We start from the raw sequence: 22500 nt of genomic DNA, 5'->3' as shown, positions 1-22500 counted from the left end.
AGCAAGCCTACTATGCATGCAAGACTTCAGGAGTTCCAACAAAACCTGTACTCTTTTATACTCTTTTACTTGTTTCAGTCATTTTGACTGTGGCCATGCTGGAGCACCACCTTTAATCGAGCAAATCGACCCCCAGGACTTATTCTTTGTAAGCCTAGTACTTATTCTATCGGTCTCTTTTTGCCGAACCGCTAAGTTACAGGGACGTAAACACACCAGCATCAGTTGTCAAGCGATGTTGTGGGGGACAAACACAGACACACAAACATACACAGACTCACACACACACACACACACACACACACAAATACATATATACGACGGGCTTCTTTCAGTTTCCGTCTACCAAATCCACTCACAAGGCTTTGGTCAGCCCGAGGCTATAGTAGAAGGCACTTGCCCAAGATGCCACGCAGTGGGACTGAACCAGGAACCATGTGGTTCGTAAGCAAGCTACTTACCACACAGCCACTCTTACGTCTGTGATAAAAAAAAAAAAAATAATAATAATAATAACGTCCTTGAGTGAATTTATCAAAAAGTGGGTGGAAGTTGCGAAAATCGCAAGAGTGGATGGTACTGCTCTAAGTGTAGACCTGTGAGTTGGAGGAAAGGGGTTGGAGAGGGTATTTGTCCTTGGTATTCAGTGTGATCTTGGTGGGGTTCCTTGGTTATCCCTAGAGGTCCTCCTGTATCAGGAGGACCCCATCACGATTATATTTTTTTTTGCCTTCATCTTAGTGCCGAAAACTATGTACATTTCTCTTCTTTTAATGTATACCATATATATTTCTCATTTTTTTTATCATCCCATTATATATAAATCTCCACATTTTACATTTGTCTGTGTTTTTTTATCTCTGCCATCCTTCACCCTGGCGACATATAAAAGAAATTATCAATAATAATAATAATAATAATAATAATAATAATAATAATAATAATAATGGTTTCAAATTTTGCCACAAGGGAAGCCATTTTTGGTGGGAGGGGATAAGTGGATTACATTGACCCCAGTGCTTGACTGGTACTTAATTTATCGACCCCAAAATTATGAAAGGCAAAGTCAACCTCGGTGGAATTTGAACTCAGAACATAAAGATGGACAAAACACCACTAAGCATTTTGCCCGGCATGCTATGGATTCTGCAAGCTCGCCATCTTGATAGTAATAATAATAATGACTTCAAATTTTAGCACAAGGCCAGCAATTTTGGGGGAGGGGGTTAGTCGATTACATCGATCCCAGTGTTTAACTGGTACTTATTTTACTGACCCTGAAAGGATGACAGGCAAAGTCTACCTTGGCAGAATTTGAGTCCAGAACATAAATGCTGTTAACCATTCTGTCTGCCAGGCTTATGATTTTGCCAGCCCGTCACCTTAATAATAATAATCTACTGTAATAATACTCTTGTTTTTTTCTCCGTCACAACATATGAATGAGAAAGGAAGGGGTGAGAGATAAATAAAGGAAGGAAGGGGTGATGGCAAACTGGTAGTGGAGTGGTTCACCTCTGTGTGAGTATATGTGTGTGTGTATGTAAAAGGGAGATACGTGAATGTGTGTGTGTGTGTGTGTGTGTGTGTGCGCAATGGAAGTGGGATGGTGAACATTCAATGTTGAAAAGAAAAATCAAACAGCATTTCAACTTTGTGTGAGTATATGTGTGTGTGTGTGTGCATGTGTACAAGGGAAGTATGTGAATGTTTGTGTGTGTGAACCAGCATTCTTTCAGTAACAAACGATGATCGATGTCACATCTCAAAAGACAACCATTAGATAACATTGATAAGTTTATTAATTTAATTTACCATCCGTATTCTATCTGTTTTGTTAAAAATAATTATTACAATCACACACATATAACTACACAAACATATACAAACTCATTAGAGAAAATAATTATTGCCTGAGTGTATCAAGAATATAAAACGACTCCAGTTAAAAGGTATATTATAAATTTGGTAATAAAAGAATTATTAAACTAAAAGCTTGGTTTTGTACCTTATATATTTAATACTACAATTAGCTGTCATTTTTTACAGTACAGCACGAGGCCAGTTAGCAATAATAATGATGATTGTGATGATGATGGTCACTCCCATCAATTTCAATGTATGAATGTTTGAAGGAAAGGATTTATAAACAAAAAAAGGATTAAAAAATAAAAGAAGCTGCATCTATTTCTGATAGATGCATGAATGTCATTTGACATTATTTACATTTGACGGAATTTGTCGTCATCTTATTTGTTGTTAACACAACGTTTCGGCTGATATACCCTCCAGCCTTCATCAGGTGTCTTAGGGAAATTTCGAACCTGGGTTCTCGTTCCTAAGGTATTTTTCAATGTTGTTATTATTATTATTATCATTATTATTCAAGTCACTGCCTGGAGTCGAACTCAGGATCTTGGGGTTAGTAGCCCGCGCTCTTAACCACTATGCCATATGCCGGCACTGGCATCTGTGAAGATTATGAATGCTAGAAAGATGAGCTGTGAGAAGGGACAGGTAAAAGCACATCTTGTCTTTACGAAGGAAGAAAAAGAAAGAAAGATAGATCACCTTTAGTCACGTGTCAGCAACGAGAGTCAAGGAGGAAGAGTGAGAGAGACAGAGAACGGTGGAAGAGAGGGGAAAAGAATATGGAAAGGGTGGGAGAGAAAAACAGAAAGGAAGAAGAACAAGAGAGGGAGATAGATAGATAGAGAAGAGTGCACATTGTAATTATTAAGATAAAACTTGGAAAAGGATGCATGGCGTTTGATCATATAATAATACAAATAGCATATAAATATCATCATCATCATTATCATCGTTTAACGTCCGCTTTCCATGCTAGCATGGGTTGGACGATTTGACAGAGGACTGGTGAACCAGAAGGCTACACCAGGCTCCAATCTGATTTGGCAGAGTTTCTACAGCTGGATGCCCTTCCTAACGCCAACCACTCCGAGAGTGTAGTGGGTGCTTTTACGTGCCACCAGCATGAAGGCCAGTCAGGCGGTACTGGCAACAGCCACGCTCAAAATGGTGTATTTTACGTGCCACCTGCACAGGAGCCAGTCCAGCGGCACTGGCATAAATATATGCATACATATATGTACATACCTACATATATATGTATATATACATGCATATATGGGTACAGGACATCAAAAAAATGTAGACACATATATATCAGTGGTGGACATGGTCCTGCTAATCTTCTAACAGTTAATTAATGAAGCTAACTTTGGAAACCATTAGCAGATCAACTAGCTTCCACTAAATTTAGTACCGTTAACTTTAAGTCTGCTAACAAAATTCATATGTTTGTTCCTGTCTGTTGTGGGTGTGTCTTGAAGAGCTGATCAGGCTGACTACGTATACACATGACAAGACATGATTGGTTGATGAGGCAGCGGTTAGCTGAGCAGCATTGTATAATTCTGCAGTTTTGAGTTGTGTTCACTTACGACGTTGTCATATTACAGGCAGTCTTACAGTGTCAGCGACAGCAGTGTATGTTATCAGCTTATCAAGTTATCGCTAATCGTTATGGAAGGTGAAGACGTTTTTTTTTTTTGGCCTAAAGATGAAGGGCCTGGTAAGGAGTCTGCAAAAGTTGTGGGTGAGGCAGAGGTCGCACAGGTTGAGAGCCAGGAATCTCAGAACCCGTGGCCTCTACCTGCAGGACTACTTTGTCCTTACGTCAAAGGATAAGAAGAATGCCAAAATCCTGTACTTCCAGTGAATCATGTGCCCGCCCAAGGAGACTGCCATCAAGGGACAAGTGGTGAGCCTCTACAACTTGAAGCTGCATGTCAAGAGGAAACACCCAGCACACACCATCCAATCTGAAGAGAGGCTCAAGGCTGGATCTTCCCGTGGGATACACAGGCAATCTTCTGGTAGCAGTGCCAGTAGCCAATCGTTGTGACCATGTGCAAAGAAAGCACACCAGCCCAGTATTGGTGAGGCATTTGCCCAAACTGCTGGCACTGGCGTCTGTCAGTTTATGGTGGACAGAAGGATTGTAGATCTGTTTGTCGACAACATGCTACCTCTGCTTGTAGTGGACTCCCCCCATCTTGATCGGTCTGATCAAGACGCTGAACCCCAGCAAGATGTCGATGTCCTGGAATGATCTTGGCCAGCCATAAACAACTGGAGGAGTATCTTACAAGGTATTTATAAATTAAAATTAGACAAGTATATTAAATTATAATTATGGCGTACTTCATATTTTCTTAATTAATGTAATAAAATGTACAATAACTAATTATAATCATAATTGCATTAATGTAGAATTAATGTAATAAAATGTATAATAACTAATTGAAATAAATATCATGATATATAATATATGGTATATATATATTCATATATATATTCCACTCATGATTAAGTCTGCACAGCCAAAACAGCAGTCTTTAATGAAATAACGAATAAACGAACCTTAAGTTCTGAACTTCTCAAATTCCGACCCCGGGACTTATTCTTTGTAAGCCTAGTACTTATTCTATCAGTCTCTTTTGCTAAACCGCTAAGTTACGGGGGACGTAAAGACACCACCATCGGTTGTCAAGCGATGTTGTGGGGACAAACACAGACACACAAACATATATACACACATACATATATATATATATATATACATATATACGAAGGGCTTCTTTCAGTTTCCGTCTACCAAATCCACTCACAAGGCTTTGGTCGGCCCGAGGCTATAGTAGAAGACACTTGCCCAAGGTGTCACGCAGTGGGACTGAACCCGGAACCATGTGGTTGGAAAGCAAGCTACTTACCACACAGCCACTCCTGCACCTATGAAAATATAATTTATATACATCCATATACAAATATATACAACCACATAAATATATATGTATATACACATGCACACACATATACATCACACAAATATACATCTGTACATAGACACACATACATACACAATCATACATCCCCCCACACACATGCATACATACTCATACATGCATACATACAGATACATACACATACATATGTACACACAGACATGCATCCATACATACACATACACGTGTAATTGGGTTCATCCGCCCTTTTAACAGGCATTGATTTGGTCCTGCTGGGTTTCAAACAACCCCTCCAACAGCAGAGCCCGATGAAGTATGAGGAGAGTCCCAGTCTAGTTGGCGACAAACCAAACATGCAACATGTTGTACTTGATTACATGTTACATGTGGCATTCAAGAGCATTCTGACATATGCATGCATGCGTGTGTGTGTGTGTGTGTGTGTGTGTGTGTGTGTGTGTGTGTATGTGTGTGTATATATCAGGGGCTTCTTTCAGTTTCTGTCTACCAAATCCACTCACAAGGCTTTGGTTGGCCTGAGGCTATAGTAGAAGACACTTGCCCAAGGTGCCACACAGTGGGATTGAACCTGGAAGCATGTGGTTGGGAAGCAAGTTATTTACCATACAGCCATGCCTGTGCCTATATATATATATATATATATATATATATATATATATATATATATATATATATATATATATATGTGTGTGTGTGTGTGTGTGTGTGTGTGTGTGTGTGTGTGTGTGTGTGTGTGTGTATATATATATATATATATATATATGCATATGTTTGTGTGTCTGCGTTTGTCCCACCACCATCGCTTGACTTCCAATGTTGGTGTGTTTACGTCTACGTAACTTAGCAGTTCGGCATAAAGAGTCCGATAGAATAAGTACTAAGCTTAAAAAGTATAAGTCTTGGGGGTCGATTTTTTTGACTAAAGGCAGTGCTTCAGCATGGCCACAGTCAAATGAGAGAAACAAATAAAAGAATATATATATATATATACACACATATACATATATGTATGTATGCACATATATACATTGATATATATATATTTATATATACATACAAACATATACATATATATATATACACACATATACATATATGTATGTATGCACATATATACATTGATATATATATTTATATATACATACAAACATATACATATATATATACACACACATACATCAACATACAAACACAAGCATACACACATCCATACACATATGCATTTACTATGTACACACACACACACACACACACATACACATTCACAGCTCCAGGCATACGCATCTAGATTCACATACACATATACACTCACACACATGCAGACATACACATATGTATACACACACACACACATATACACATACATACGTACACACATGCACTCACATAGATATGCTCACAAACACATGCACACCCATAAACACACACGTTAATACCACCACACACACATATGTACACACTTATACACACAACACACATATGCATGTACCAATGTACTCATGCTTACACACACACACACACACACACATACACAAACACATGCAAACACACACACACTCGCATGCACTCGCACACACACACACACACACACACACACACACTGTACTGCAATGCAATTCGATCAATCTCTATCGTGATTGATTTCATTGATCTCTCCCTTCCCGTCTTACTTCCACTCCGCCCGCCTCCCTCTACTCGCTCACCTCCTCCTCCTCCTCCTCACCCTCCTGTACACCACGTCGAACCCGCCCTCCCGCCCTACCAACGCCCCCCCCCCCGCCGAACCCCTTAACTCCCACTCCACCCCTAACCTTTACAGCCATCTAAGCCCTACCCTCCTACCCTCTCCCCAAACACATGCGTTCCACCTGAGCCCCTCTCCGCCTCCTCGTCTGCTGTTGTCACATCATTTCACCCCTCTCTATTCCACACACACACACACACACACATTTGCGTGCACGCCACCACCACCATCACCAACTACCCCCCCCCCCCAATGTTCCCCCATTCCCTCTCTGGCATCTTTCTCCCCCTCCTCATCCTTCTACCTCCCCTCTGAATACCACCACCACCACCACCACCACCACCACCATACAGACTTCTATATACCACATTTCTGCTTGATGTGTGTATGAACATTGGTGTATATGTGTGTGGTTATGTGTTTGTGTGTATACTTGCGTATGTGTGTGCATATTTATATACGTGTGTGTATGTATATGTGTGTGGTTATGTGTTTGTGTGTATTTGTGTATGTGTGAGCATATGAATGTTGCATGTGTGTGTGTGTGTGTGTGTGTGTGTGTATACATTTAAGTGTGTGTGTATGCATTTATGAGTGCGCAGGTATAAGAGAGTGTATATTTGTGTACGTATGTGTATACTTGCGTATGTGTGTGCATATTTATATACGTGTGTGTATGTATGTGTGTGTGTGTGTGTATGAACCTTTGCATGTGTGTATGCATGCAGATATTTGTATATTTATGTATGTGTGTGTATGTATGTATGTTCATGCATATATTTGTTTGTGTGTATATATATATGCATATATGTAAATCAGTGTGTATTATTGTGTATATGTATATGTGTTTATGTGTGTATGAATGTGTGTGTGTGCATATGTAAATGTATGTATGTTTGCATCTTTATGTATTTGTATATACAAATGTGTATTGGTTAGTGTGTATACGTGTCTATGTGTTTGTATATATATCATCATCATCATCATCATCATCATCGTTTAACGTCCGCTTTCCATGCTAGCATGGGTTGGACGATTTGACTGAGGACTGGTGAAACCGGATGGCTACACCAGGCTCCAATCTAAATTTGGCAGAGTTTCTACAGCTGGATGCCCTTCCTAACGCCAACCACTCCGAGAGTGTAGTGGGTGCTTTTACGTGTCACCCGCACGAAGGCCAGTCAGGCGGTACTGGCAACGGCCACGCTCAAAATGGTGTATTTTATGTGCCACCCGCACAAGAGCCAGTCCAGGGGCACTGGCAACAATCTCGCTCAAAAATCCTATATATATATGTGTGTGTGTGTATGTATATATATATATATATATATATATATATATATATATATATATACTTTATATATGCTTTTAAATAAAGCATATTACTCTACCTCTGGTATTTGAGTACTCTTTTTTTCCACCTTGTTGCACATATATGTGCTTACTCCGGTATATATATATATATATATATATATATATATATATATATATATATATATATATGTATGTATGTATATGTATATGTATATGTATATATATATATATATATATATATATATATATATATTATTTTATTTATATATACATATATATATATATATATATATATTTTATTTTATTTATATATACATATATATATGTCTGCGATGGTTTTTGACAAGCAGCGTTGATTTTTACAATTTTGTAAATAATAATAATAGTATTTTATAAGCTTTAAGCTTATAAGCAATCACTGTACAATGACTAAAGAAAACAGTCCAATAATGGGACATACAAGCCCTTGATGGAAAAGAAACAGGTTTTCCTGTATGCATGGGACTTGAACCCACATCTCTTTGTTTTCATGACGAGTGTGCTAACCATTAACACCGATGCACAACTTTGCTTCTTCCCATCAGATTTAAGAACAATAATTAGTTTGTAGTGTTGTTTTACAGACAAACGTCTGGCAGAGTTTCTACAGCTGGATGCCCTTCCTACTGTCAACCACTGAGAGTATAGCGGGTGCTTTTTACATGCCACCGGCATCACTGGCATTGACCACACATGTCTATATATGTATATATGTGTGTGTGTGTGTGTGTGTGTGTGTTTGTCTTTGCATTTATGTTGGTGTGTTTACATCCCCATACCTTAGTGGCTCAGCAAAAAAGACTGATAGAATAAGTACAAAGCATTAAAAACAGCAAATATTGAAGCCCATTTCTCTGAGTAAACCCTTCAAGGTGGTGCCCCAGCATGGCCACAGCCTAATGGCGTAAACAAGAAACAGGCAAAAGATACAAAAAAATCACCACCACTACCACCACCACCATCAGCATCTTCATCATCATTACCATCACCACCACATTCATCATTGTTGTCAGCCTCATCACCAACCTACAACCACAACCACCACCACCACCACCATGATCATTGTCATTGTAACCAACACCATAACCACATTTCACCACCACCACCACCACCACCACTACCACCACCATCACCTGTGCAACCATCCCCACCAAGTTGTTTAGTTAACAATCACTCAGTAAAATGATTTACCTAATGAAACAACATGGAAGCCGACTAATTGATGCAGTAAAGTTGTTTATTGAACAAGCATGGTGGTGGTGGCGGTGGTCTTGGTTGTAGTGGTGGCAGCGATGAAGTAATTGCTCTTTTTAATAACAATAATTGCAGTTCTTCTTCTTCTCTTCCTCTTCCTCCTTCTTCTTCTTCTTCTTCTCCTCCTCCTCCTTCTTCTGGCTGGCAGAATCGTTAGCACACCAGGCAAAATGCTTAGCGGTATCTCATCTGCTGCTACATTCTGAGTTCAAATTCAGTCAAGATCGACTTTGCCTTTCATCCTTTTGGGGTCAATAAATTAAGTATCAGTGAAATACTAGGATCAATATAATTGAGTTCATCCCTCCCCAAAATTTCAGGCATTGTGCCTATAGTAGAAAGGATTATTATTATTATTATATTATTAACATTAGTATTATTATATTATTATTATTATATTCTTATTATTATTATATTCTTATTATTATTATATTACTATTATTATTATATTATTATTATTATTATTATTATTATTATTATTATATTATTATTATTATTATTATTATCATTATTATTATCATTATTATTATTATTATTATTATTATTATTATTATTATAAAGGTGGTGAGCTATTCATCTTTTATGTTCTGAGTTCAAATTCCACTGAGGTTGACTTTGCCTTCCATCCTTCCGGGGTCAATAAATTTTAAGTACCAGTGAAACGCTGGGGTCAATGTTACCAAGTAACCAGCTCCCCCAAAATTGCTGCCCCTGTGGCAAAATTTGGAATTATTATTATGATTATTATTTTTATTTAGAATCATTAGTGCAGGAGTGGTTGTGTGGTAAGTAGCTTGCTTACCAACCACATGGTTCTGGGTTCAGTCCCACTGCATGGCAACTTGGGTAAGTGTCTTCTACTATAGCCTCGGGCTGACGAAAGCCTTGTGAGTGGATTTGGTAGACAGAAACTGAAAGAAACCCATCTTATATATATATATATATATATATATATATATATACACACGTATGAAATACAATTTTTCTGAATTTTCAGATTTTTTTATATGCTAGGCCACTGGTTTTAAATTGATGTTAATTAAATTAATATTCAATTTATCACCCTCAGTATATATATATATATATATATATATATATATATACATACATATATATATATATATATACATATATATATATATATATATATATACATATATATATATATATACATATATATATACACATATATAGCGTCCAAATCTCCAACGGCTTCTTCAAATAAATTCCGTAACAGCCTTCTCCAACTACAGTTATCACATTCGGTTAAAATGTCTTACGTTTAAGCTGGTTCCCATGCATTTCCCTGAAGAGAAGATTACATTTTTAACATCGCCGATTCCTATGGAAGGTATAATTTGTAATCTTCGAAACATATGTTGGAAATAAAAGTATGCAGTTAACATATGCATTTTACTCCATTCATTAAATTCATATATATATATATATATGTATATGTTTGTGTGTCTGTGTTTGTTCCCCCTCCATTGCTTGACAACCAATGTTGGTGTGTTTACATCCCCATAGCTTGGCGGTTCGGTAAAAGTGACTGATAGAATAAGTCCTGGGGTCGATTTGTTCAACTAAAGGCGGTGCTCCAGCATGGCCACAGTCAAAATGACTGAAACGAACAATAAAACAAAAGAACACCAAGCAAAATGCTCAGTGGCATTTCGTCTGTCTTTACATTCATCATCCTCATTATCATCATTTAACATCCGTTGTCCATGCTGGCATGGGTTGGACGGTTTGACCAGGGTTGGTAAGCTGGAAGGCCGCACCAGACACTGGTCTGATTTAGCATGGTTTCTGCAGCTGGATGCCCTTCCTAATGCCCACTGAGGTCAACTTTGTCTTTCATCCTTTTGGGGGTCAATAAAATAAGTACCAGTTAAACACAGGGGTTAAATGTGATCAACTAGCCCCATCCCCCGAAATTTCACGCCTTGTGTCTATGGTAGAAAAGATTCAGAAATGTTAGCATGCTGGGCGAAATGCTTAGCAGCATTTCTTCTGTCCTTACGTTCTGAGTTCAAATTCTGCTGAGGTCAACTTTGCCTTTTATCCTTTCAGGGTCAATAAATTAAATACCAGTGAATCACTGGGGTTTATGTAATCGACTAGTCCCCTCCCCGCAAATTTCAGGCCTTGTGGTTCCAGTAAATCATCATCATCATCGTTTAACGTCCGCTTTCCATGCTAGCATGTGTTGGTAACTATTCAAATATCTTTTACCTGAAAATCCAACCGTAAAACTCCAAGCAATTATATCCCTCTTATTAATGATCCTTCTAATAAATTTTTCTTTCCATTCCTTGCCAGGTAATATTGCCTTTTGAATGTCCACTACCAGCAAGAAATCCTCAGAGAAGGGTGTGGCCGATTCCTCAATGTCGAACATGGCCAAGGAAACGTCTTCGGGTACACTCAACCAAAGTAGCAGTACCACAGGTAGGTTGAACATGCATTATATATATATTTTTTATATTATATATATATATATATATATATAATGATGATGATATATATATATGTACATATGTACATATATATAAATATGTGTGTATGTATATATGTGAATACATATATGTATATATATATATATATATATTTATATATATGTATATATATGTGTGTGTGTGTGTGTGTGTGTGTGTGTGTGTGTGTACATGTATGTATATGTGTATACATATATATAGTAGTTAGTAGTAGTAGTAGTTGGCTGCGTCTCGTGTTTCCGAGCTTGCAATCCAGTTCATTTTCCTGGGTGTTTGAACCGCAGATGGCTCCACAATCCAAGGGTTGCATGAAACATACGGGGACATTGTGGACAAGGGATAGAAGGGGTTGGTTTGGGAAGGAGAAGGTGCTGCTTTCTTTCCTGTCTCTTGAGTTCAGCTCTTGCGACTCGGGCTTTCTCGAAGTCCGCTGAACCCGTTTTGATGGCGTGTCTCCAGAGGGGTCTGTTTGCCGAGATATCCTCCCAGTGTGTGGGGTCGATGTTGGTGCTTTTCAAGGTTGATTTGAGTTGGACCTTGTACCGCCTCAAGGGGGCTCCATGAGGACGTTTTCCTTCAGACAGTTCACCATAGAGACAGATCTTGGGAAGGCGGTGTTCATTCATCCGACGGACGTGACCTGACCATCGGAGACGATGTTCAATGATCAAGGTTTCGATGCTCAGGAGACCTGATCTTTCAAGCACAGAGTTATTGGTGATGTGATCTTCCCAGTTGATGTCTAGGATAGAGCGAAGTTTGGATTGATGGAAGCGCTCTAGTTTCTTCAGGTCCTCACGGTAAACAGTCCAGGTTTCACACCCATACAGCAGAGTTGATACGACAACAGCCCGATAGACCATGAGCTTCGTTTTGAATGTCATTCATGACAAGTTTATATATATGTATGTACATATCTGCATATGTATCATCATCATCATCATCATCATCATTGTTTAACGTCCGCTTTCCATGCTAGCATGGGTTGGACGATTTGACTGAGGACTGGTGCAACCGGATGGCTACACCAGGCTCCAATCTAATTTGGCATGGTCATGTCGGACGTCGTGCTGGAGGCTTCCATGGCATACATGGAGGCTATGGCTTCGGCTCCCGCAACGAGGAGGGAACCAGACAGCTGGAGTTCTGTGATGCAACTGATCTTATGGTTTGCAATACCAACTTCAGGAAACCTGCCTGTCACCTAGTCACCTACCAATCCGGCAGAAACTCTAGCCAAATCGACTACATCCTCGCCAGAACTAGAGAAAAAGGGAGGCTTATAAATGCCAAAACCCTCCCTGGCGAAGAATGTACACCCCAACACAGATTAGTAGTTAGCGACTTCGAGATCAAGGCAATATGGGTGCCCAGAAGTAGACCGGCCTGGAGGAGAAGGGTATGGAAACTTAAAGACCCTGCAAATCGACAGAGACTTAGAGACAAGTTACTTGAAGCATTTGACGAAATAGAAGGGGATATAGCATCATACAATGTATATATATAATCAAATCCATATATATTTGTGTAAGTGTGTGTATATACTGGTTTGGTCAAAAGTCAAACGACACTAAATCAAAATTCCATAAATACTAAATATTCAATTTTATTTATTCCAATTATGAATGTTTGATAATTGAATGCTATGAGTTAAAAATCAGTTTTTCTTTTTTATCATTTGCCTATTTATTAGCGAAGTCTCATATAAAATAATGTTTTGTTTTAATCTTGGAATTACATTGTTCATAGTTTCCAACCAGAGATTATTTCCATAGTACTGATCATCTAAACTCAAACTGTTATAAATACCAAAAAAAAAAAAATAAATAAAATTAAATTTAAATGTTGAAGTGAATCTGACGGCTTTTGTATTATTTTAAATGGCTTATAAACACCTACCACGCTGCAATTGTTTTCGTTCCAGCACACGATCTCAGATCAGGTCACTTGCTATGCAAGTACATCTCCGTAAAAAAAAAAAAACTTTCCTAAGACAGATTTCTCCTCACCAATGGGATCGAACTCAGAACCATGTGGCCATGAAACAAAATCCTTAACTGCACACACAACCACCCAATCATATCCCCTCTACAGATGTGTACAATTTACCCTTATTTTCTGCTTGTTTCAGTTACTAAACCTCGGAGTACCGCCTCCGCTGCTATGGCAGGTAAGACTAGAATGTCGTTCTCTGCTCACTCCTAAAAATACTCGTTTATACTGCCACTCATCCAATTACTCTGTTTAATCTAAACAGCAAAGTTTGCACACTGCACATTGCCAAACTCCCTCTGTCACTCAGTCTATCTATCTATCTTCTTATCTATCTATCTTGGCCAGTCTATCTGTCTTTCTCTATATATCTATGCATCTTAGAAAATTACTATTTGCAAATCTCACAACGAGAGATATTCAGCAACAGTACTTTGGAGTAAAGATTATTTGCCAACATAACATGGCAGTCCTGGTTTAGGACGAACGTTGCTATAATTTAGCCCCAGGAGACATCATCTCCTGCTGGCTATACGACATGATCTGTGTCCTTATATTTTCAAAAATATTGATATTGATATCAGTGTTTTACGTTGATGAAATTCATAAACAGAATCTATAGTTAGGGATGTGATAAACAACAGTTTTCTATATCTTTTCAGCCACGAAGCCAAAAGCTACAACTGTTGCTACAACTCAAGGTGAGTAACACCAAGTGATTGTTATACCATCATTGTTTCCAACTAAAGCAGCATATTTGTGTGTGTGTCAGAGAGAGAGAGAGTGTGCGTGTATATATATATATATGTATATGTGTGTGTGTGTGTATATATATATATATGTATATGTGTGTGTGTGTGTGTATATATATATATATATGTATGTGTGTGTGTATATATCTCTCTTTTACTTTTTTACTTGTTTCAGTCATTTGACTGCGGCTATGCTGGAGCGCCGCCTTTTAGTCGAGCAAATCGACCCCAGGACTTATTCTTTGTAAGCCTAGTACTTATTCTATCAGTCTCTTTTTTGCCGAACCGCTAGATTACGGGGACGTAAACACACCAGCCTCGGTTGTCAAGCGAAGTTGGAGGGACAAACACAGACATACAAACATACACACATACATATATACATACATATATACGACGGGCTTCTTTCAGTTTCCGTCTACCAAATCCACTCACAAGGCTTTGGTCGGCCCAAGGCTATAGTAGTAGACACTTGCCCAAGGTGCCACGCAGTGGGACTGAACCCGGAACCATGTGGTTGGTAAGCAAGCTACGTGCCTATATATATACAGTGTAAAGCCCCCCTCACAACTATGCCTGCACCTACAATATAAAATTTGATTCCATTTTCCCTATAATTTCCTGATTTCTAATTTCACTATATCCTTTCAGCAAATAAACCGAAGACAGTAGCAGCTACAACAGCATTAACGACCACTGGCACAGGTACTACTACAACAACAACAACAACAACATCAGGGACAGTGGCCACAAGTAAGTTAACCTTTTTATATATACTTATATTTTTTATACATGCACATTTTTATATATACATATATTTTTTATATATACTCGTATTTTTTTTTATATATCGATATATTTTTTCTATCTCTTTTTTATTTTATGAAGCATGGGAAGTTGTTAATAATTTGCATAATGGAAAAATGTACATATTTGGAGCTTTCCATGACTGTCATTGTATTTATTGCAGAACACTGATGAGGTGGGGTGCATAATGTTTTTACAGCTGTTATGTAATTATTACAGCATCTTTTTGAAAGACGTGTATGCTTTATAAGGATTGAATACCAAAATATTATTGCATCTACATATATATGATACATATTTTTTTTATCTAAGTGCTTACTCCAGTATATATGACATATATATATATATATATATATATATATATATATATATATATATATATATATATATATATACACATATGCACTGGGATTGATGTAATTGACTTAATCTGCTCCCTTAAGCTGCCCTTGAGGCAAAAATTTGAAATCATTATTATTATTGTTGTTATTATTATTATTATTATTATTAAGGTGGTGAGCTGGCAGAAATGTTAGCATGCCAGGTGAAATGCTAGGTGGCCTTTTGCCTGTTTTTATGTTCTGAGTTCAAATTCTGCTGAGGTCGACTTTGCCTTTCATCCTTTTGGTGGGGGTCGTTAAAATAAGTACCAGTTGAGCACTGGGGAAGTGATAATTGACTTACCCTGACCCCCATCAAAATTACTAGCTTAGTGCTAAAATTTGAAATCATTATTATTATTATTATTATTGTTCAGTAGTTTTATTTTTATAACGTGCTTTCATTTCCCTACCGAGCGCAGCTCTGTGCGCCTTGGGTATGTGCTGTGGTTTGCTGTGATGCTCTTATGGCTACTGTATTGAAAGTGTTTTGCGTAGGATGTGTGCAGTGCCCAGTAGTGCAATTTTCTGTATGTTATATATATTTGTAAGTCCTGGTGTTTTTGTTATGTATTTGTCTGAATAATTTTTTTATTATACCTAAGGCACCTACTATGATAGGAATTGTTTCTGTTTTTAGATTCCACATTCGAGTTACCTCTATTTCCAGGTCTTTGTATTTTGAAAGTTTTTCCATTTCTTTTAGGGAAACGTTGTCATCTGCTGGTATTGATACATCAATTAGAAAGCATTTTTTTCTTCATGATCTTTGACAACTATATCTGGTCTATTTGCCTTAATTTCTCTATTATTATTATTATTATTATTATTATTATTATTATTATTATTAAGGTGGTGACTTTCCCCTCCCCTCAAAATTGCTGGCCTTGTGCTACAAGTTGAAAGCAATATGTTGGAATAAATGATAGGATTAATTTAATGGTAGATTTTCTGGATTTGATCTGACCTGAGCTTATACAACAAAAAGAATAAGTACAACATTAACAATAATATTAACAGCAAAGACAACAACAAGAACATTACCTGTGTGGTCTTGTAATGTATCATTCGGATTTTGTCCCATCGAACCAAGCGTTCGTACATTATTGTACATACGTTTGCAAAGTGATTTTTCTCTTTCATCGCTGGTTAGCTTACAATAATTTAAGAAAAAAAAACAAAAAAAAACAAATGTAAGTAAATATAAATAAATAAAATGATCAACGTAAGATGTGATTATCATTTAATCTGAAGAATAGGAAGAAGAAGACGAAGAAGACGACGAAGACGAAGAAGAAGAAGAAGAAAATAACACTAAGAACACGTCTATAAACAAAAGCCGAAAAATAAAAATAAAACAACTGTTTCGATTATAAAAACAGAAATTATAACAACACTAACAACAACACCACCAGCAACACCAACAACAAAACCGAGAGTCAAACGATTAATAGAAGCTAAAAAGACCGGAAGTTAAAGTTTATCTTACCAATAAACCTCCTTATCGCAGAAACTCCACATCTACAATTACAACAGAAATGGTTTTCCCCATAATTTTTTTTCTGGTTTTTCTTTCTTTATTTTTCCTTTTTTTTATATTTCTTACTATATTTTACGAATTAATCCATTATTTCCTCTGCAAAAACAATTCATACCAACATTCTACTTTCACTTTCTACTTTCACTTTCTACGTTTCACATTCCTTATCTTTACATATTATTCTCTTGAAATTTCTATCTTTCCTTTCTTTCTGTTTTTTTTTTTTTGCCTTTGATTTGTTTTCTTCTTTCTCTTCTTTACCCTCACTCTTTCACTTTCTTTCTGTCTTCTTGAAAAGTTTTCAATCTTTCTCCATTTCTATCAATCTCTCTTTCAATTTCTTTGCTTTCTTGCCTTCTTTCTTAATTTTCCTGTCACTCTTTCCCCCCGTTCTTCTTTTTTCTGTTTTTCTTTCTTTCTTTCCGTCTGTCTCTCTTTCAATTGCTTTCTATATCTTTGCCTTTTCTCTACCTTTTTTTCCATTTTCTCCTCAACATTTCTTATCTCATCTTATTTTGCCATTCTTTTTGTCATTTGGAGATGTTTATATATATATATATATATATATATATACACACATATATACATACATACACATGTAGCTATATATGTTTATACATATACATACATATGCCTATATACATATACATACACGCACATATATATATATTACTTGATTTATACATTTATTCTTATTCTTTCCTTCATTACACAAATCAGTTGATGGTTCTTTATCTCTCTCTCTCTCTATATATATATATATATGTATATATATATATATATATATATATATATATACATACATATACACACACACTTCTGTGTGTACATATGTATGAATATAAACATAAATACCTGTACACATAACATACATATCGTTATATGCATACATGTATACATGCATATATATGAATTTATGTGTATGTATAAATATACATATACACATGTACATATACATATATATATGCATATGTATATCTACACACACACACACACACATATATATATATATATATATATATAAATGCACACACATATACATATATATATACACACACAAGTGTCACACTATCAAGTTTTGTTACTAAGTTTATATGGATGTATGTGTGTCTATGTATATATGTATGTCTATGTGTGTGTGTGTGTTGTGTATGTAGATAGATATATATTTAAGTATACATATATAGCATGTGTGTGTATATATATATACATATATATATATATATATATACATACATATATATTTAAGTATACATATAAAGCTTGTGTATATATATATATATATATATATATAGTATATATGTATACTTAAACACACACACACATGTATACTGATCTGTTTTTAATCCATTTGTTCATTTTCCAAATTATCTATTTACCTCTATGTTTAGCTTCAGTTTTTCACTCCATCTTATTACTTATATCTCTCTAACGTTCAATTTATCAAAATACCTACCTACAGAACTACCAAGTTATCTATGTAAGTGCATGTGTACCTACCTACCTACCTATCTACATGTTTACCTATCTATATGTCTATCTATCTTGCTAGATAAATATCAATCAATCTACCCACCTACCCACCTGTTTAACTATTTAATTCTATCTGCATCTCTCTCTCTCTCTTCTATCGATTAATCTATCTATCATTCTCTTTCTTTCTTTGTGTATATATATATATATATATATATATATATAAATTAACAGAATGAGATAAAAATCCAAGGCTGTGAAAGATTTCAGAACATTTATAAAGAGAAGGTCTTACAGCTGTTTCCGGAATATTTTATATATCCCTTCATCAGAGACGGTGCGAGAAAAAGGTTAAGCAATAGTTATTCTAGAGAAGATATGAAATAGAGAGTGAAGTGGAGGAATGAAAACAGACATGAGATATGCAGGGATATTGTATCTGCAGTTCCATTCACATCACTCTCTATTTCATATCTTCTTTAGAGTAACTATTGCTTAACCATTTTCTCGCATCGTCTCCGATGAAGGGATATATAAAATAACCTGGAAACAGCTGTAAGATCTTCTCTTTATAAATGTTCTGAAATCTTTCACAGCCTTGGATTTTTATCTCATTCTGTTAATTTTTTATATATATCCATGCTAATATATGACCTACGTTGGACTCACTCTTCATTCGCATAATCACCGAACCTGGAGCTTAACTATAGTCTGTCTATAGCACTTAGCATTACCTGACACCTTCGGGTCTTCTTGACACCATTACCTCTCATAACCTCATATATATATACATATATATGCATATGTATATATATGTCTATCTCTCTCTCTCTCAATATATATATATATATCATCATCATCATCATCATCGTTTAACGTCCGCTTTCCATGCTAGCATGGGTTGGACGATTTGACTGAGGACTGGTGAAACCGGATGGCAACACCAGGCTCCAATCGAATTTGGCAGAGTTTCTACAGCTGGATGCCCTTCCTAACGCCAACCACTCAGAGAGTGTAGTGGGTGCTTTTATGTGTCACCCACACGAAAACGGCCACGCTCGAAATGGTGTCTTTTATGTGCCACCTGCACAAGCCAGTCCAGGGGCACTGGCAACGATCTCACTATATATATATATATATATACAGAAATTTTTTTTTTTTTATTCTCAAATGTGTGATAATGCTAATAAATAGTGTGATCAGGATAAAATATCCATACATTGCAGAAAAATACATTACTGGCCAGGGTCGGTAAGGTATTTTTCTGCAATGTATGGATATTTTATCCTGATCACACTATTTATTAGCATTATCACACATTTGAGAATAAAAAAAAAATTTATTTCTGTATCTTTCAATACATCTCAACGCTTCTAAAACAAACTTTGTTCGTTTACTTTCATTATATATGTATGTATATATATATATATATATATATATATATATATATATATATATATATATATATAGCATACAAAAATAAGAGGAGTGACCAGCAAAAGTAGAAAAATGTCTTGCCCTTTTACAGTCTGTAGTGTCGCTGAAATTTTTACTGAGAACATATTCTTCGTGGTTAGATGATTCGGCATCTATTTCTAGCATATAGGAGTCCACTTTTGCTGGTCACTCCTCTTATTTTTGTATGTAATATAATTTTAATCTTCGGATTTTTTTAATATGCTAGACCACTGGTTTTAATTGATTAATATCAATTTCTACCCTTATTATTAAATATATATATATATATATATATATATATATATATATATATATATATATATATATATAAATATATATATGTCTGTATCCCTCACTCTCTCTATATATATATGTGTGTGTATATATATATATATATATATATATATATATATATATATATATATATATATATATATATATATATATATGTATATATATATTAAAATGAGATAGTTTTGGTGAAGCATTGTGAGGTTTAACTTTAAAGAAGTTTGTTGTGTAAGGCCAGAAAAATGCGAGAAGGTACAAAGTAAACTATGAAAGGAAAACAAAACAAAACAAAACTGTAGTTTTACTATGTATTTCTATATCTTGGGGTGAAGATCCCTTCATCAGGACATCTGGAAAAAGTGGTAGTAGGAAAATCTCATTACGCTGAGCAACGACCTTTTCCTACTACTGCTTTGTCCAGATGTCCTGATGAAGGGATCTTCACCCCAAGATATAGAAATACATAGTAAAACTACAGTTTTGTTTTGTTTTGTTTTCCTTTCATAGTTTACTTTGTACCTTCTCGCATTTTTCTGGCCTTACACAACAAACTTCTTTAAAGTTGAACCTCACAATGCTTCACCAAAACTATCTCATTTTAATATATATATATATATATATATATATATATATATATATATATATATATACACACACATATATATATAGAGAGAGTGAGGGATACAGACATATATATTTATATATATATATATATATATATATATATATAGATATGCAGGGCAGGGAATCGTCAATTAGTAATAAAATTAATAATTAACAATTTTGCCGGGTAGTTTTGAAATCAGTAGTTCTTTGACTGCTATTTCTGAATTCTCAGTATGTTGGAGAAGCAGGTTACTGTCAATCCCTATATATTTATGATATATATATATATATATATATTTAATAATAAGGGTAGAAATTGATATTAATCAATTAAAACCAGTGGTCTAGCATATTAATAAAATCCGAAGATTAAAATTATATTACATAAGTAGCTTTCTGTCTTAGCTACAATTCTGGTTTCTCTTCACAGCAGCTTCGTCCACAGACCCAAGCTGGAAAGAGCCCTTGGGTCCTATTTTGACCCATTGATCTCTTGAGTATTCTCTCTCCTCTACTGGAACCTGAAATATTAAAGTATATTGAACAGTGGATTTAAAACAAGAGATGAAATCATGAAAAAATCAATGATTAATTTCTTATACCAGAAGGGAAGGGTAGATTACAGGAGGAAAATGCATATATTTTCCAATTTTCTTCTATTTAGACAGCAATTAATTGAGCTAAGTAAGATTACTCTTTTACTCTTTTACTTGTTTCAGTCTTTTGACTGTGGCCATGCTGGAGCACCGCCTTTTAGTCGAGCAAATCGACCTCAGGACTTATTCTTTGGAAGCCCAGTACTTATTCTATCGGTCTCTCTTTTTGCCGAACCGCTAAGTTACGGGGGATGTAAACACACCAGCATCGGTTGTCAACTGATGTTGTGGGGGGGGGGGGACAAACACAGACACACAAACATATACACACACAAACATATACTATACACAGACACACACACACATATATATATATATATATATATATATATATATATATATATATATATATATATATATATATATATATATATATATATATATATATATACATATATACAACGGGCTTCTTTCAGTTTCCGTCTACCAAATCCACTCACAAGGCTTTGGTCGGCCCGAGGCTATAGTAGAAGACACTTGCCCAAGGTGCCACGCAGTGGGACTGAACCCGGAACCATGTGGTTGGTAAGCAAGCTACTTACCACACAGCCACTCCTACGCCTAGTTAAAAGTTTAAAAAATAGCTTTACCTTCTTATTGAGAGGACATGTGCAGGTTATGTGCTGAGCTTGATGATTTTCTTTCTTGCACTTCACAGCATTGTCATCACAAGGACGAACAGATAGCTTACAGGTGCAAGCAGAAATGTCAAAAATTTTATCCAGCTTTTCCTCCATATTCTGCTCCTTGACTCAATTACACAAATCTCAATTACACACTTTGCTATAATTTTAGCAATATCATAGTCTCAAGTCCGAGTGGGGGAAATGACTGTACTGAATAACT

General features: G+C 35.9%; 2 protein-coding genes across 37 annotated transcripts in view; one reads left to right on the top strand and one right to left on the bottom strand.

Annotated features, from left to right (window-relative positions):
* The window catches only part of LOC106874339 (sodium-dependent dopamine transporter), a 232256-nt gene that overhangs the window by 93169 nt on the left and 116587 nt on the right, over positions 1-22500 (top strand). For 21 of the 36 annotated variants that reach the window (XM_089346120.1, XM_089346093.1, XM_089346101.1 and 18 more), the window contains exons 2-5: positions 11524-11652; positions 13831-13869; positions 14354-14392; positions 15095-15196. In XM_089346120.1, coding sequence (XP_089202246.1) covers positions 11541-11652; positions 13831-13869; positions 14354-14392; positions 15095-15196 — 292 coding nt within the window. In that variant the 5' untranslated portion in view covers positions 11524-11540. The remainder of the gene's footprint in view (positions 1-11523; positions 11653-13830; positions 13870-14353; positions 14393-15094; positions 15197-22500) is intronic. The other 15 variants (XM_089346125.1, XM_089346121.1, XM_089346126.1 and 12 more) reach the window with 1 other exon arrangement.
* LOC149130174 (uncharacterized) overlaps positions 21400-22500 on the bottom strand; it is a 1154-nt gene continuing 53 nt past the window's right edge. Inside the window, exons 1-2 of the mRNA XM_089345837.1 lie at positions 22245-22500; positions 21400-21519 (exon numbers count right to left, since the gene is read on the bottom strand). The exon at positions 22245-22500 is cut by the window's right edge and continues 53 nt beyond it. Of these exons, the coding sequence (XP_089201963.1) occupies positions 21400-21519; positions 22245-22391 (267 nt within the window). The 5' untranslated portion in view covers positions 22392-22500. The remainder of the gene's footprint in view (positions 21520-22244) is intronic.

This window comes from Octopus bimaculoides, chromosome 30, assembly GCF_046866305.1.
Source record: "Octopus bimaculoides isolate indiv1 chromosome 30, ASM4686630v1, whole genome shotgun sequence".
In the NCBI taxonomy this organism is placed as follows: Eukaryota; Metazoa; Mollusca; class Cephalopoda; order Octopoda; family Octopodidae; genus Octopus; species Octopus bimaculoides.
This window is presented reverse-complemented; position numbering and strand designations above follow the sequence as displayed.